This window comes from Lepidochelys kempii, chromosome 9 (assembly GCF_965140265.1).
Source record: "Lepidochelys kempii isolate rLepKem1 chromosome 9, rLepKem1.hap2, whole genome shotgun sequence".
NCBI classification, from domain to species: Eukaryota; Metazoa; Chordata; order Testudines; family Cheloniidae; genus Lepidochelys; species Lepidochelys kempii.
In genome coordinates, this window is record NC_133264.1 from 100,787,641 (window position 1) to 100,800,867 (window position 13,227).

Consider the following 13,227-nt stretch of genomic DNA (forward strand, 5'->3'; position numbering starts at 1 on the left):
TAAGTGCAGAGAGGAGCTGTAAGGCTCACTCATTACTAGGGTCCAAGCACAATAAATCTGACTCTGCAAAAAACTCCTCCTAGATGAATCTCCACTTTTACACCTCTCCATGCTGGCTCTAAAGACTATCGTTACTTGCCGCAGCAAGTCTTTAGAGAAACGAAATGATCTAGACAGTAAAAATGTCACCTTTCACCAAGAATTGAAAATATTTGGACAGCCTTATCTGGCAGTTTACACAATAATACTCATAACAGAAAGCAAGTATTGCAAAACCAAACAAACCACAACCCCCCACTACACACAGAGAACAGCCCTGACAGGACATATCTCCCTCCCCTGAGACCATCAGGATGGCAACTTCATAGACGAACTAGAATCAGATGCTCTGATAATGGAAGTTAAATATGTAATCAATCACATTAATACTGCTCCCTATCATAATCTTCAAATCATCATCACCTGGACTTCCCATACGGAAATGTTTACTTGATCACAGTATGCTCCATAGCAAAGCAAGGTTCTCACATGTTGCCAGAATTCTGCAAACACTAACTTGCAGCCTTAATTATAGATGAAAACTTACAAAAGCTAAAAGACAGAGGTCTAGGTATCTGTGTGCATTTAAACCATATGGCATGCTGGCCAGGCCTGGAGCAAAGATCTTCTCGCAAACAGCTGAGACAACTATGGACAATTAAAACAAAAGTTAGTCCAACATGTCCTCTGAACAGTTTTATACTGCATTGTGGAAGTTGGGCGATGGTTAATCTGTCACCTTTGGTGAACACTGAATTCACTCTTAGGGCACAGACTTCAACCATCTCACTAATGATGCTTATGAAAGCTGGCATGAAGTGCAGAGTATCAGCAAAAGGGATTGCAAACTGAATTAACAAATTTGCATCCATGCTGGCCATGTGGATTGACACGCCAATGCTTGATCTACGACAGTATCCAGCCTCTGCTCAAAGGCCAATTTCCTGCCTCTTAAGGTCCCACAACATCTGGCTGCACGACTAACTTCTCCATGCTGTTGCAGAACACGTGGCATGCACCGCGCTGGCAATGTTACAGCTCCACCAACCCCTGTGGGAAGTTAGATCACAGGGCTGGCCAAGCAGCTACAGTTTTACCAAACAGGAGAGGCCAGATCCAAGGCCCCATTCCCTCTCATAATTTGACCTTATTACGCCCTTTGGGGACTAGTAGTACCTCAGCCTAAACAGCATTTACCCAGCCTCTGACTTATGAACTAGCTCCCTAATTCAAGAGGGTTCAGTGGTAGCTGTGACATCTCCAGAAGGGCACATGCTGGGTAAGCACACTGGAGAGGGAGACAGCCATATAAGATTTCTAATGGTTAGTGTTCTGAGCATCCTTTATGGAAGGGTCAAGGTGAATAAGGACACCGATGTTGTACAGGATAGCATTCCCTTCGCAGGTCATCTTTAAACAAGAAACAAAACACAGTTATAACTAACAACATTTTCACAAAGTAACTAGCTTGAGATTTACTGTCAACCTTCCTTGCCCCCAACATCACTGAGCAAAAGGGAAAGGGGGTGGGGGGGGGGGGGAGAATAGTTCTTCTGCAGCTCCCAGAAAGCAAACCAAAAGACCAGCACAAAAATCCCACAAGTCCAAACCATGGAAGTAAGTTGTAAAATTGGATGGTCAGTAAGGAGAGACTGACAAGTGTGAATCATATTAAATATGCAAAAAAAGATGCTTGTATTTAAATGTTTTTATTTCAACTAATGCTTTGCCACCATATTACAGCATTTGAATAGCTCAGAATAGCAATGTGATCTCAAAATACAGCCAACAGCTTGCCAAAGCAAGAGTACATTAACTCCTATGGATACAGCTCCTTCCTTCTTTGGTGACACCACTTCCTGCATATTTGTAAAAAATAGTTTTAGGTCTCGGCACTTTGCAGTTCAGATTACTTAACCCTGCTGTTCATAATATTTGCCTATTCCCTTCACAGCCACCCTACAGCGTTTTATTGTTTTATTCCCAACAGCATTTTAAATAAAAAAGTAACAGAAGTTTACATGCAGGATTTGTAAAAATTATTTTCTAGGTGCACACAATTGAACCAAGATGCGTACAAAAATGCATTCATTTGGATTCTCAGATGTAATGATGCCATCAGCATGTTGTTATTGGATGCCATCAGATGTCCACTACTGCCAGAGAGGCTGAGTTTTAGGTGGTATTCTCAAATATACTCTATCTTGAAAGACCTTTAAATAAAAGGTAGCAAGAAAAAAAACACTATGCTTTATTTGTAAAGTAATCAAAATATTTGTTATGTGTATAAAAAAAGCACCATGTAGAGAGAATACTGCAGGAAGACTGATCTTCAGAAATATAATTTTCTCATTTAACCTTATAAATTGCGCTACAGATCCCAGTTACTTCTGTAACTTTATGGTTACAGAGGCAAGGAATAAAAGCTCAAACCCAGAACACACGAGATTTGACCACAAGACACAAGATAAACTGTCTTTTAGATAGCAAGTGAAATTTGTTTCTATTAAGATTCATGCCAACCACCTTAGCAACCCTCAGAAGCAAAAAAACACAGAATATCTGAGAAATAGGTCCAGTGCAGCATTTTCTGAGATGCTGGTCTGATATGAATGCATTCCCGTGAGCACTTTAAATCAAACTTCCATTCTGGGAAAAGAGCAAATCTGTTGGTTAAAAACTCCTTTCCCTGAAAACGTTGATAATGTTCTAGTCTTGCAAAGCAAAACTGAGAATCCTTGAAACTTCAACAGTTCTTAGGCCAACAGCATTTCATCCCGGACACAGCTGATCAGCTAGTCATGCACTGGGGTGGCAGGTTGGGATTTTTGCACGTGTGTCAGCATCTTACACTTTCTTCATTCCTCTGCCCATCAAACAGGCAAACACTGTCATAACCATCTTTGGTTTCACCTCCACAAGGTCTTCTGGAAGAGCGTATACTCTGGCTCCAATTCTTCTCGCCATGGACACAGCATACCTATTCACCAGTCAAGAGAAATGAGTACATGTAAACATTTCAAATCCCCTTTTTACCTGAACTTGTTAGCTAAAGAGCCAGCCATTGCAGCGCGATTTCAATGATCACTAACGCATAGTTTAATAAGGTATTAACCCCGATTTCAAGGTGTGATTGTTTAGATCTTGCAAGTAGATTGGTTTTATACATGCGTTTTTAATATAGAGCAACTGATTTTAAAATAACCTTATTACAGAGAATTAGTAGTTTTTAATATACATGTTGATATTTTGAACCTAAGTCCATTCTACAAACAGTTGATGAGAAAGTGTAATACATATACCTTGAGTTATTCAATATCCCTTCAAGATAAATAAATACTAACCCTTATTGGTGAATAGTTAAGTTTCTGAACTCTCTCTCCTTCTGTTCATGCTCCTTGCATTTGCTTTCTATCCATATTAAAGCAAGCAGAGTACTGAAAGTTACCTGAAAGTTTGCTGTTACAGTTATTACAGAATCTTCATGGAAAGCAAGTTTCAACTTTCCAGTTCAGTACTCCCACTAGAAACTTATTTTGAAGAAGACTCGTGCTGTTCTCACCAGGAAACAGACTTGCCATAGTGACCCATGTGTCCAACAGTTCAAATTTCAAATATTGAGATACAGGTCAAGTATTTATTAAATCAATCTGAACCAAACTAGAGAGAATCTGATCTGTTCACAGGGCTATCTGCTAATGGATAGGGGATCACACTGCTAGAAACTGTTCAAGCAGTTCTCTGTTCCTTCCAAAAGCCGGCATCACAAGAAGCCTGCCCTTCTGACCTGCTAAATGGGACGGTGTCGCTGGACTATCCCAGTATGGCAAAAGATTGAGAATGTGGGTTTTGGAGCACACCCATCTGCAGCCTGAAGGTCATGAATAGGACAGCAGTACTCTTGCAATAAAATGCACCATTCACAGACTACAGACACTTACATAGCATTATTCTGTTTGTCATCTTCTGATAAGTCACCTGTCTTTACAAGATCATAGTTGATACAACCAGGCTGTATGGCATCTATTAAATCCACCACTGCCAAGCTAGTGCTGATAGTCTTGTCCTAGAAGAACACAATGACATACAGTGAGGATTCAACAAGTCTGGTTTCTGATTCCACAACAGCGGAATTGATTGTGGAATGGGTAACCAAACTAAGGGTTTTTTAAACAGTCAAAAAATTGCTACCATCTACTAATAATTAGTCCCCCCCCCCGGGGATCCTTTCCAAGCCAGTTACAATGCCGCATTACCATTATTATTCTGTTTAGCTGCGGCTAAGTGCTTAAACTATGCTAAACAAACAATAACTGGTTTGCAGGCAGCAAATCTCCACCCATGTCCCTCAATGGCTTGCAACGGAGGTGCCCAAGTCTGCGGCTGACACTGTAACACAATGCATTGCAAAGGAGATGCCAGTCCCCCTCCCATTGGAAAAAGGAGCCCGGTACCTTAAAGCTCTGAATGGAGGTTGACTTGCCAGCTTCTCTCAGTGTCCTGTTCACCCAGTTTACTATGATGTCATCATTTGCTTTCTGACCATCACCAAGGTCCTCGAGAACATTCAGGGTGTATCTGAGAATGAGTGGGAGACAGTTCCTTACAGCGCAGGGTAGATATGGTTCAGGAACAAAGCCATGTTCTCAATGCAGTCTAGGATTCAGGCTACTGAGCCAAAAAAAGAGCAATCTGCAATTGCGGGCCCATCTTGGGAGCCCCGACTTCAGCCTCTGCTCTACATTACCTTTGGTGGACAAGGGAAGAGAAAGATTCTGCTGTCCAACATCCTCTCAATGTGCCCCACCAGTTAGGGCACCCTGAATAACACTGAATTGATGCGGTGTATTTAGTCACTTTTTAAGCTCCATCAGTTCAGACGAAGCTAGTGACTGCACTGGGGTTGACAGGAGTTATTTCAGAGGGGTAACACGCCCAAAGCTTTACATTACTAAAAAGGCAGATAAAATTCTTTAGAGCCAAATCACAGAAAGGTAGGGCATGCGGTGGTTCTCAACCCAGGTAACGCATATGCAGCCCGCAATGATAAATAGGGGGAGAACCACTGATTTAACCCATTCTTAAAAACCTCCAATGAAGGAGATTCCACAACCTCCCTGGGAACCCGATTGCTAGTGCTTCACTACCCTTAGCATTAGAAACCTTCCCCAAATATCTAACCTAAATCTCCTTTGCTGCAGATTATGTTACTTCTTGTTATCCATGTGCACTGACAGTCGGACAATGGATCCCAGCTCTTTGCCCTTAACACAGGTGAAGACTTAGAAGGTCCCTTCTCAATCTTATTGTCTCAAGGCTAGAGATGCCCCCTTTTTTTAAAAAAAAAACAAAAAAAAAAACACACCTTTCCTCATAGGTCAGTTTACCTAAACCTTTAATCATTTCGGTTGCTCTCCTTTGGATACTCTCCAATTCTTCCAAATCTTTCCTACAGCGTGCGCCCAGAACGGGACACAGAACTCCACCGGAGGCCTCACCAGTGCCGAGTAGAGCAGGATAATTCCCCCCTGTGTCTTATACACAACACTCCTAACACACTCCAGAATGACATTTGCCTTTTCACAACTGCATCACATTGCTGACTCATTCAATTTGTGATCCACTAGAACTCTGAAACCCTTTCCAGAATTACTCTCTAGCCAGTAATTCCCCAATTTGTAGTTTTGCATTTGTCTTCATTGTATTTCATCTCGTTGAATTCAGACCAATTCTCTAATTTGTCAAGGTCCTTTTGAATTCTAATCCTATCCCTGAAGGTGCTTGCAACCCGTTCCAGCTTGGTGTCCTCTGCAAATGTTATAAGCACCCTCTCCACTCCAATATCCAAATCATTAATGAAAATATTGGCTAGCATATTGAATGTTATTAAGTGGCCTCATTTGATCTGTACAATACATATTTTCAGTTTTGTATCTTACTAGAATCATTTAGAGCTGGCTTTAAAATGCTAGTTAATTGTAATAAATTCCTGGAAAATAGCTTTTTCCATTTAATAAAGAATTTGTCATTAAGTTTTTCATTTTAGTGGGAAAAAATATCACTTTGTTTATTTCCTTTTCCCCCATAGGGCAGGGGTGGGCAAACCTTCTGGCCCAAGGGCCACATCGGGGTTGCAAAACTGTATGGCGGGCCGGGTAGGGAAGGCTGTGCCTCCCCAAATAGCCTGGCCCCCACCCCCTATCCACCCTGTCCCACTTCCCACCCCCTGACTGCCCCCCTCACAACTCCCAACCCATCCAACCCCCCCTGCTCCTTGTCCCCTGACCACCCCCTTCCAGGACCCTTGCCTCTAACTGCCCCCTGGAACCCCACCCCCATCCAACCTCCCCATCCCCGACTGCCCCACCCCTTAACAGCCCCCCCGGGATTCTCATATCTATCCAACCCCCCCTGTTCCCCATCCCCTGACCCCCCCCGAACCTCCGTCCCATCCAAACCCTCTGTTCCCTGTCCCCTGACTGCCCCCTGGGACTCCCTGCCCCTTACTCAACCCCCCTGCTCCCTTACGATGCCTTTCAGAGAGGCAGGAGCTCACAGCCCCGCTGCCCAGAGCGCTGGTGGCACGGCAAACTGAGGCTGAGGGCGGGGGGACACAGTGGGGGAGGGGCCAGGGGCTAGCCTCCCTGGCCAGGAGCTCAAGGGCCGGGCAGGACGGTCCCGCGGGCCATAGTTTGCCCACCTCTGCCACAGGGGGTTTAAAAAAAGGAAAGGCCGGGGGTTGGTGGGGGAGGCTTTTTACCCCACAATTTCAGAACAAAAAAATTTTAAAAAAGTTTCAAAAAAACTGAAATTTGTTGCTGTTTTTCCCTTTTCAATTGGGGGGGGGGGGGAGTGAGAGAAGTTCTGAGCTCTAGAAGTATTTTGTCAGATCTCTATCTGTGGTCTCCCCCATAGAGGGAGGGAGAGCAGGGAGCATGGGATACACTATGTTACACTCAAATGCTGTATTCACACAGTTTAGATATTTTAAACGAGCTTTGTACCTCCTCATCAACTGCCAGACTAAAGCTAGCGTCAGTGTTTGGTTTCCATCATTCAGGTCCTGTCCACCAATGCCCACCAGAGAGAATTTGGCCGGACGCTTTCCCAAATCCACTGCGTAGTTACAGTTTTCGAGCTACACGCACAGGGAAAAAAAATATGTACAAGAACAAACAGAATTTGAAATGTATATACAACGAGGCTTCCAAATCTTACATTTCTAACCTAGGCTTGTTATTGTTCTTACAGTAACCTAAAGTTCTCACCTTCTTCATGTTTGCACCAAGCTTGGGGTACGGTGGCTTGTTAACCTTATTCCAGTCGACAGGAACTTTGATCTTTTCATATAGTTGCAATATTACTAGTGCATCTTGCAGGTCACTAGAATGGATTAGCATTGGTTAGCCCTGGTGTTCTGAGAGTGAGGCATATCTTGACTTTCCTTAGGTTTACATTTAATGTTATGACTAATTATGTTACAACAGTGCAAAAAAGAAGCAAACAACCACCCCAGAGTAAAATATCAAACTTCTCCCACCTTCTGACATGGGGACATAAACCCTGGCTATCATATGGCAAATCTAGATTCCAGTGCATCTCCAGAGTGACTGGCAGCTGATATACTGACTAGTCTTGCAGTTTTACTGAGAACCACCTGTTTTAGGTAGTTTTAATTTAAAAAGAAAAAGAAAGACACCTATCCAAGGCTCTAGGTGCCCTAATGTATCCTTAAACACAACCAAAGAGATCTGAACAGGTTCAAATACCTACTTCAATTCTTAGTCGACCAAAAAAGAAACCCTACATTTAAATGAACTAAAGTTGCATTCGATCAAAAGCCAACAGCTCTAGTGGAAGAAAGATGCAGAAAACCTACCCATACAGATGGTTTACGTGTGGATTCACACCGAGAGAGTTCATCCAGTTACGGAAGGTCCTTTCTTCACGTGTCTCTCCTACGTTAAAGGAGACAGACATTATGCCGCCTGTTCGGGTGCCTCTCACCACTCTGGAGAGAAATCATGCCTTTCGGACACGGAGCATCCCACCTGCCCTGGCAGGAAGCGCCATACCAGGCAGCTTACATTGAAGGTTGAAAACCAGTTGCCTCCATAATGATTCATAAAAGGACCAACTTGTAGGGCAGCTACCTGGACATCTTTTCTCAATGCTGAAAGATCTAACTAGGATTTGGGAAGTTAAGAAGTTTAGGGTCAATAAAACGGACTATGATGTATGCACGACCGGTAAGCGGTGCAATACCCCGGGTGAGACTACGCACCATTAAATTATTAGCATTAATAATAAATGGCCGAGAACCAGGCAGCCCAGTGCTTTCAGCGATGCCCCTAAAAGCAACAGCTCAGTGTCTCCGGTAACCCATCTACACATGGACTCCTACCTTCCCAGCCTCTCAGCACTGTTGTGGGGGTTGATTAGTCTCTTTAAAGCACACTATAGGTAACTCTACAGTCACACTTCAGTGCACAGCCTGGTATCTGACCCCCGTGCCAATACGCAAGAAGAGTTGGTCACACGCAGACACTGGTAAACAGCATCGCTGAAAACGAAACACCATCAGGCTGAACCTTTCGTTACTTGCACTCTTAAAAGCCTGATGGCTCATCAGAATGCTAAAAGCCTTTTGTGGTACAAACCATTTCCATTAGGTATTGTTCCTTCACACATCATGATAGGAGAGAAGTTTTATCACCTTCCAGTAGTGTCCAATCGATGTCCTGATTTTCTGGCTTGGTAAGTGCCGGATACTTGTTGAACAAGTTTGCAACGAAGGCTAAGTTCAGTTTGGGATTCCCACTGACAACATCAGCAGGGGTAACAAACTGTCTGCAGCCCAGTCTGTCTGCCTGCTGAAGCATGTATTCTGCTCTCTTCAAGTCATCCTTCTCCTGTTGGGGTGACAGAAGCATGAATAGCCAGCAGATTTGGAGGACGTCACTCAGCTATAAAGAGCAGGAACTTCTTCCTGAACACTGCCTTTGCTGGACTGAATACACAAGTCCACCTGCTTTCAGGAGATATGGGGCATTGACTAACTAGGCCAAATAAAAGCAAAGCAATGAATAAATATTGTAGTAATAAGCCATAGCGTATGGATGCACTGGTCACCATCTACCCGCTTGGTTAGAAAGCTCCCCTCTCAAGCTTTACAGTAGCCAGCTAGAATAATAATTAGAACTCATGATTCAGCATGCTCACAAATATATCACCAGGTATAAAGACGACTGAATTCTCAGACATTTGGTTTACTCCAATTGTTACACTGGCCGTTAATGCCCAGGTCTAAACATGTCCTCATTTAACTGGATACCAGATGTGTGTCTGTCTTGCTTTCCCCACACTGATATTTTATTTATTCTAAGTCTGACAATCACCAGGCGATCAAGAGGCCATAAGCAGCCTGCAAAGTCCATACCCAGCTTTCAGTTTTACAGCATAAGGACAAGGAAAAAAACCCAGACAGATGTACTGAGTACTTACATTGAAACCAGACATGTTAATGTCAATCTGCAGCTCGTCTTCTTTCTGTCCCTTTGGTGCAATTTGGTTGAGGAGATGGAAATAGGCTCTCGAATCCTGAAATGGATTAAGTGGCATATTCAACTCTCCCACATGGTGCTGAACACACACGAACATTACATCGCAGACTTGTCTGATTCAGGTCACTGAATACAATACCTTGACTGAATTACTGAAGTCAGTGAGCTTGACAGATAAGAAAGAGGGAAAGAGCACCACAGCAGAAATCCCGGAGGCATGAGCGGGAAGAAGAACAAAGTTAGAAACATTAAGCCAGTGTTAGAACCATAAACCAGCACTTAAACGGTCAAAAATAACTGGTCAGTATTGAATATTTTACACCACCACAATCTGCAAAAAAAAAAAAAAAAAAAAATGCAAGTTGGAGGTCCTGGTCTTAAACAACTGCCTGCAGAGATCCAGCCCATATAGATTGACCTCTAGAGTAGCTTCATGCTCCTGATGCCAATTACTATATAATTTCTCAGGCACATTGGCACATCCTCCCCACCTCAAATCAGAAAGGGATCCTTCTGCAGGGCTACCACATTCCTAAAGGAAACCAGTAAAGAGAAGACAGCGTTGTTGATATTTTGACTACATGGAGCCTGCAGGTTTTTCTTGTTGCATCACATTTACAAAATGCAGGGTTTGGGTTTTTCTCTTAAAGCAGATCCCAAGACAAGATATGAGTTTTGTGTATTCACATGAACGTTTTAGCCATTCCAGAGATGATTTGGGGGTACAAACCTTTCGTCTAGTGGGAAGCGGGGGAGTGGGGGGGGGAGATACAGGCCTGAGCTTGTTTTTTTGAGAGAGAGAGGAAAAATGAAGAACTAAAACACTTTCCCTTACTGGGACCATGAAGTGTCCCACGAGAGCCTACCAGCTGGGAGCCTGCACTGAGCAGAGCTGTCTGGGCAGAGCACTTGGAGTTTTTCTAATTTTGAAAATGGGGGGAAAAAATTGAAAGTTTATGCAGCATTCTCTGCACCCCCAGCCAGCGTTAGGCATCGATTTACTCCCTGCACCAAAGGAAGCTCCCTTTAGGCAGAAGAAAGTTTTAAATATTTTTAAAAAGTCACATAAAATCACTTGCTTCTAACCCCCCAATCCGTAGGCATGTCACTGGATTCCAGGCATGTTTGGAGCCCTTGCTGTATAAAGTTCACAAGTCATCACACCCAGGAGGGCTGCTAGCTGGAAGGAAGCCACAAGATCAGCCACTAGCATCAGGGTTGAGGCCCTCTAGGAGACATGTCTTCCCCCACCTACCCCCCATTTCACCAGGTCCCATGTGAAGGCTACAGGACTAGAGGTCCCTGCAGTGCCTCAGCCAGTACTTCTCAGGTAAAGTATCAGTATTTGCTAACAAGGGTTAGCATTTCCATACAATGAACGAGCTCTCCCCTGCAGAAACGGTCAAAACATTTTGTGAACATTTTCCCCATGTTTTTGGATGAGTTTTAATCCAGTGCTTTCTACAGACCCTTGAAAACAGCTTCTGAAAGAGAACCGTCTTGAGAATGTGCCTTTTAGCCACATGAAAGCATCCTAGCTATGTACTGCTTCCCCGCTCGTACAGTAAAAACCCTTAAGGGCTTTTGAACTGGTATCTGCAGCTTTTGAAAATGAAGGCATCCATAAACAACAAAGATACACCACACTCGTTTTTATGGCTGGAGAATCAGTACCAAGCAGAGAGGATTCAAGGGCAGAACCCCTAAGTACGCTAGTTGTCGTTTCTCTACTGTACGAGGACAGGGTCAGCTCTTATGTTGAAGTAAAGCAGCCCTGGATCCTGCAAACACTAAGAGATACTTCGCTTTACCAACCTGAGAGTCTCATTGAAATCAAACTCAGGGCAGTGAAGTTAAAAGCATGTGTGTGTTTGCAGGATCAAGGCCCAACTGGTTAACAATTTATGTAAGAATTCAGGAAAGAAGCAAGTACTGCCCAATCAATCACACACACATACTTCACCCCAGCAACCTGGCTCAGATGCACCTGGCTGCGCCTCACAGAAGCGGAGCTCCAATTACCTTGATGTCGGAGCTGAAATTATTGATTTTCTGCCACCCTGCATTTTCCAAATGGAAGTTGGCCCATCTTAGAAGCAGCTCTTCTGGGGACAGTTTCATAAGATCCTCCAAAGTCTCACCATCGCGAAGTAAGGCAGCCAAAGCTGGAAGAAAACAGATGTGCCTAAATACAGGACAGTACTGCTTTTTAAAAACAGGGACTTCTTCTAAGTTACAGCTAGAGCTGGCTGAAAAAAATGTCACCCAAGTATTTTTGGACAAAAAATGACTGACCATATCCAAGTTTTTCCTCTAATAATTTCAGATTCTGCCAACATACCTTGGTACTGCCAATAAAAATAATTTTTAAAAAATCGTACTTTTCCATGCAACATCTTTCTAGAAGGGATTTTATTTTTCCCCTCCAGAAAATACTTACATTTGTTGATCAGCTCCAGTTACAACCCTCCAGATCGAGGCAATTTAACTGGCTTATCTGGTACATGGCCCTTCCATTATAAAAAATCAGTGTGTATGCGATTTCACATGTTTTTCTGAAAAATCACCACCACTGCCGTGAATCCATTGCCGACGCGCATTAGGCAGGGGATTTGGAAATTCTATACCCAAGGGCTGCTTACATTGGCAGGGACAGGGGAGGGGAAAATGTAATACAAAGAAAACCAAAGTCACACAGAAGCCTTTGTGTGACACAGTAAGCCCACAAGGATCCCAGAGCTTGTTGACTGGTGGGATCACTTAGCAGCTACATGTGGCAGGCATCCTGCAGCATCACTGTACGGTCTTTGACAAGGGAAAGGAAAGCTAAGCTACCCTACCAAAAGGTGCCAGGGGAATTTAGGTGGTCGAAGAAGGGAAACTGCCAATGTGCAGTTATTTGTGATCCAAACATCTTCCGAAGTCTCCCCTTAAGAGTCAGTGTTTCGAGCTCTACCAAGAAAATGCCACTCGCCGAATGACTAACACCACTGCTGGCATGGAAGGGGTTCCCATCCAAGTTCTGGCGTGGTCCAATTCTGCCTCGCTTAGAAGAGCTGATGTCACAAGTCCACATGCCATAACCACCAGGTAGCCAGAAATTTTGCTTGATTTGACATCCAATCCAGTTTCAAGATTGTGATTGAAAGACTACACCTTTTATTTGAGTCAGCTGGCTACATATTCAGTAAGCAAGATCTGTCTTGTAACAAACTTCTCCAACAACTGGAGAGGTGCACCAGGACATAACGAAATAGAGTGTGAATGCACTTGCTCTTTGATGCCTGGTGTTTTAAAGCAAGGGGCACGCTAGCATCGATACACTCAGGACAGACACAGTGGACACTCACAGACCAGGTTGAATATTTTTCATTTAATCATGACAAAAAAAAATGGTTTTGTGAAAATTTCCATTTGGTTAAAAAAAAAAAAGAGCAACAAAGTCAGTTTTGGGAGGTTTTTGTCAAAAAGCCAGAAAGTTTTAATTACAACAAATCTGAGAAAAGAAGACATGCTTTTTGACCAGCTCTAAGCATCACACAATGGTGCCCTGTGATTTGAGAACATCTACTTGCAGATAGAAACACATCTAATTAATGGTCTATGGACATTTAGCGGTTCCCCC

General features: G+C 43.4%; 1 protein-coding gene across 6 annotated transcripts in view; it reads right to left on the bottom strand.

The window, feature by feature from the left end:
• Positions 1-1,732: 1,732 nt before the first annotated feature.
• Positions 1,733-13,227, bottom strand: part of PLS3 (plastin 3) — an 87,943-nt gene continuing 76,448 nt past the window's right edge. For all 6 annotated transcript variants that reach the window (XM_073358567.1, XM_073358572.1, XM_073358569.1 and 3 more), the window contains 9 exons: positions 11,625-11,767; positions 9,544-9,639; positions 8,756-8,951; positions 7,919-7,997; positions 7,308-7,422; positions 7,044-7,177; positions 4,494-4,617; positions 3,981-4,105; positions 1,733-3,019 (listed from right to left, as the gene is read on the bottom strand). In XM_073358567.1, the coding sequence (XP_073214668.1) occupies positions 2,887-3,019; positions 3,981-4,105; positions 4,494-4,617; positions 7,044-7,177; positions 7,308-7,422; positions 7,919-7,997; positions 8,756-8,951; positions 9,544-9,639; positions 11,625-11,767 (1,145 nt within the window). In that variant the 3' untranslated portion in view covers positions 1,733-2,886. The remainder of the gene's footprint in view (positions 3,020-3,980; positions 4,106-4,493; positions 4,618-7,043; positions 7,178-7,307; positions 7,423-7,918; positions 7,998-8,755; positions 8,952-9,543; positions 9,640-11,624; positions 11,768-13,227) is intronic.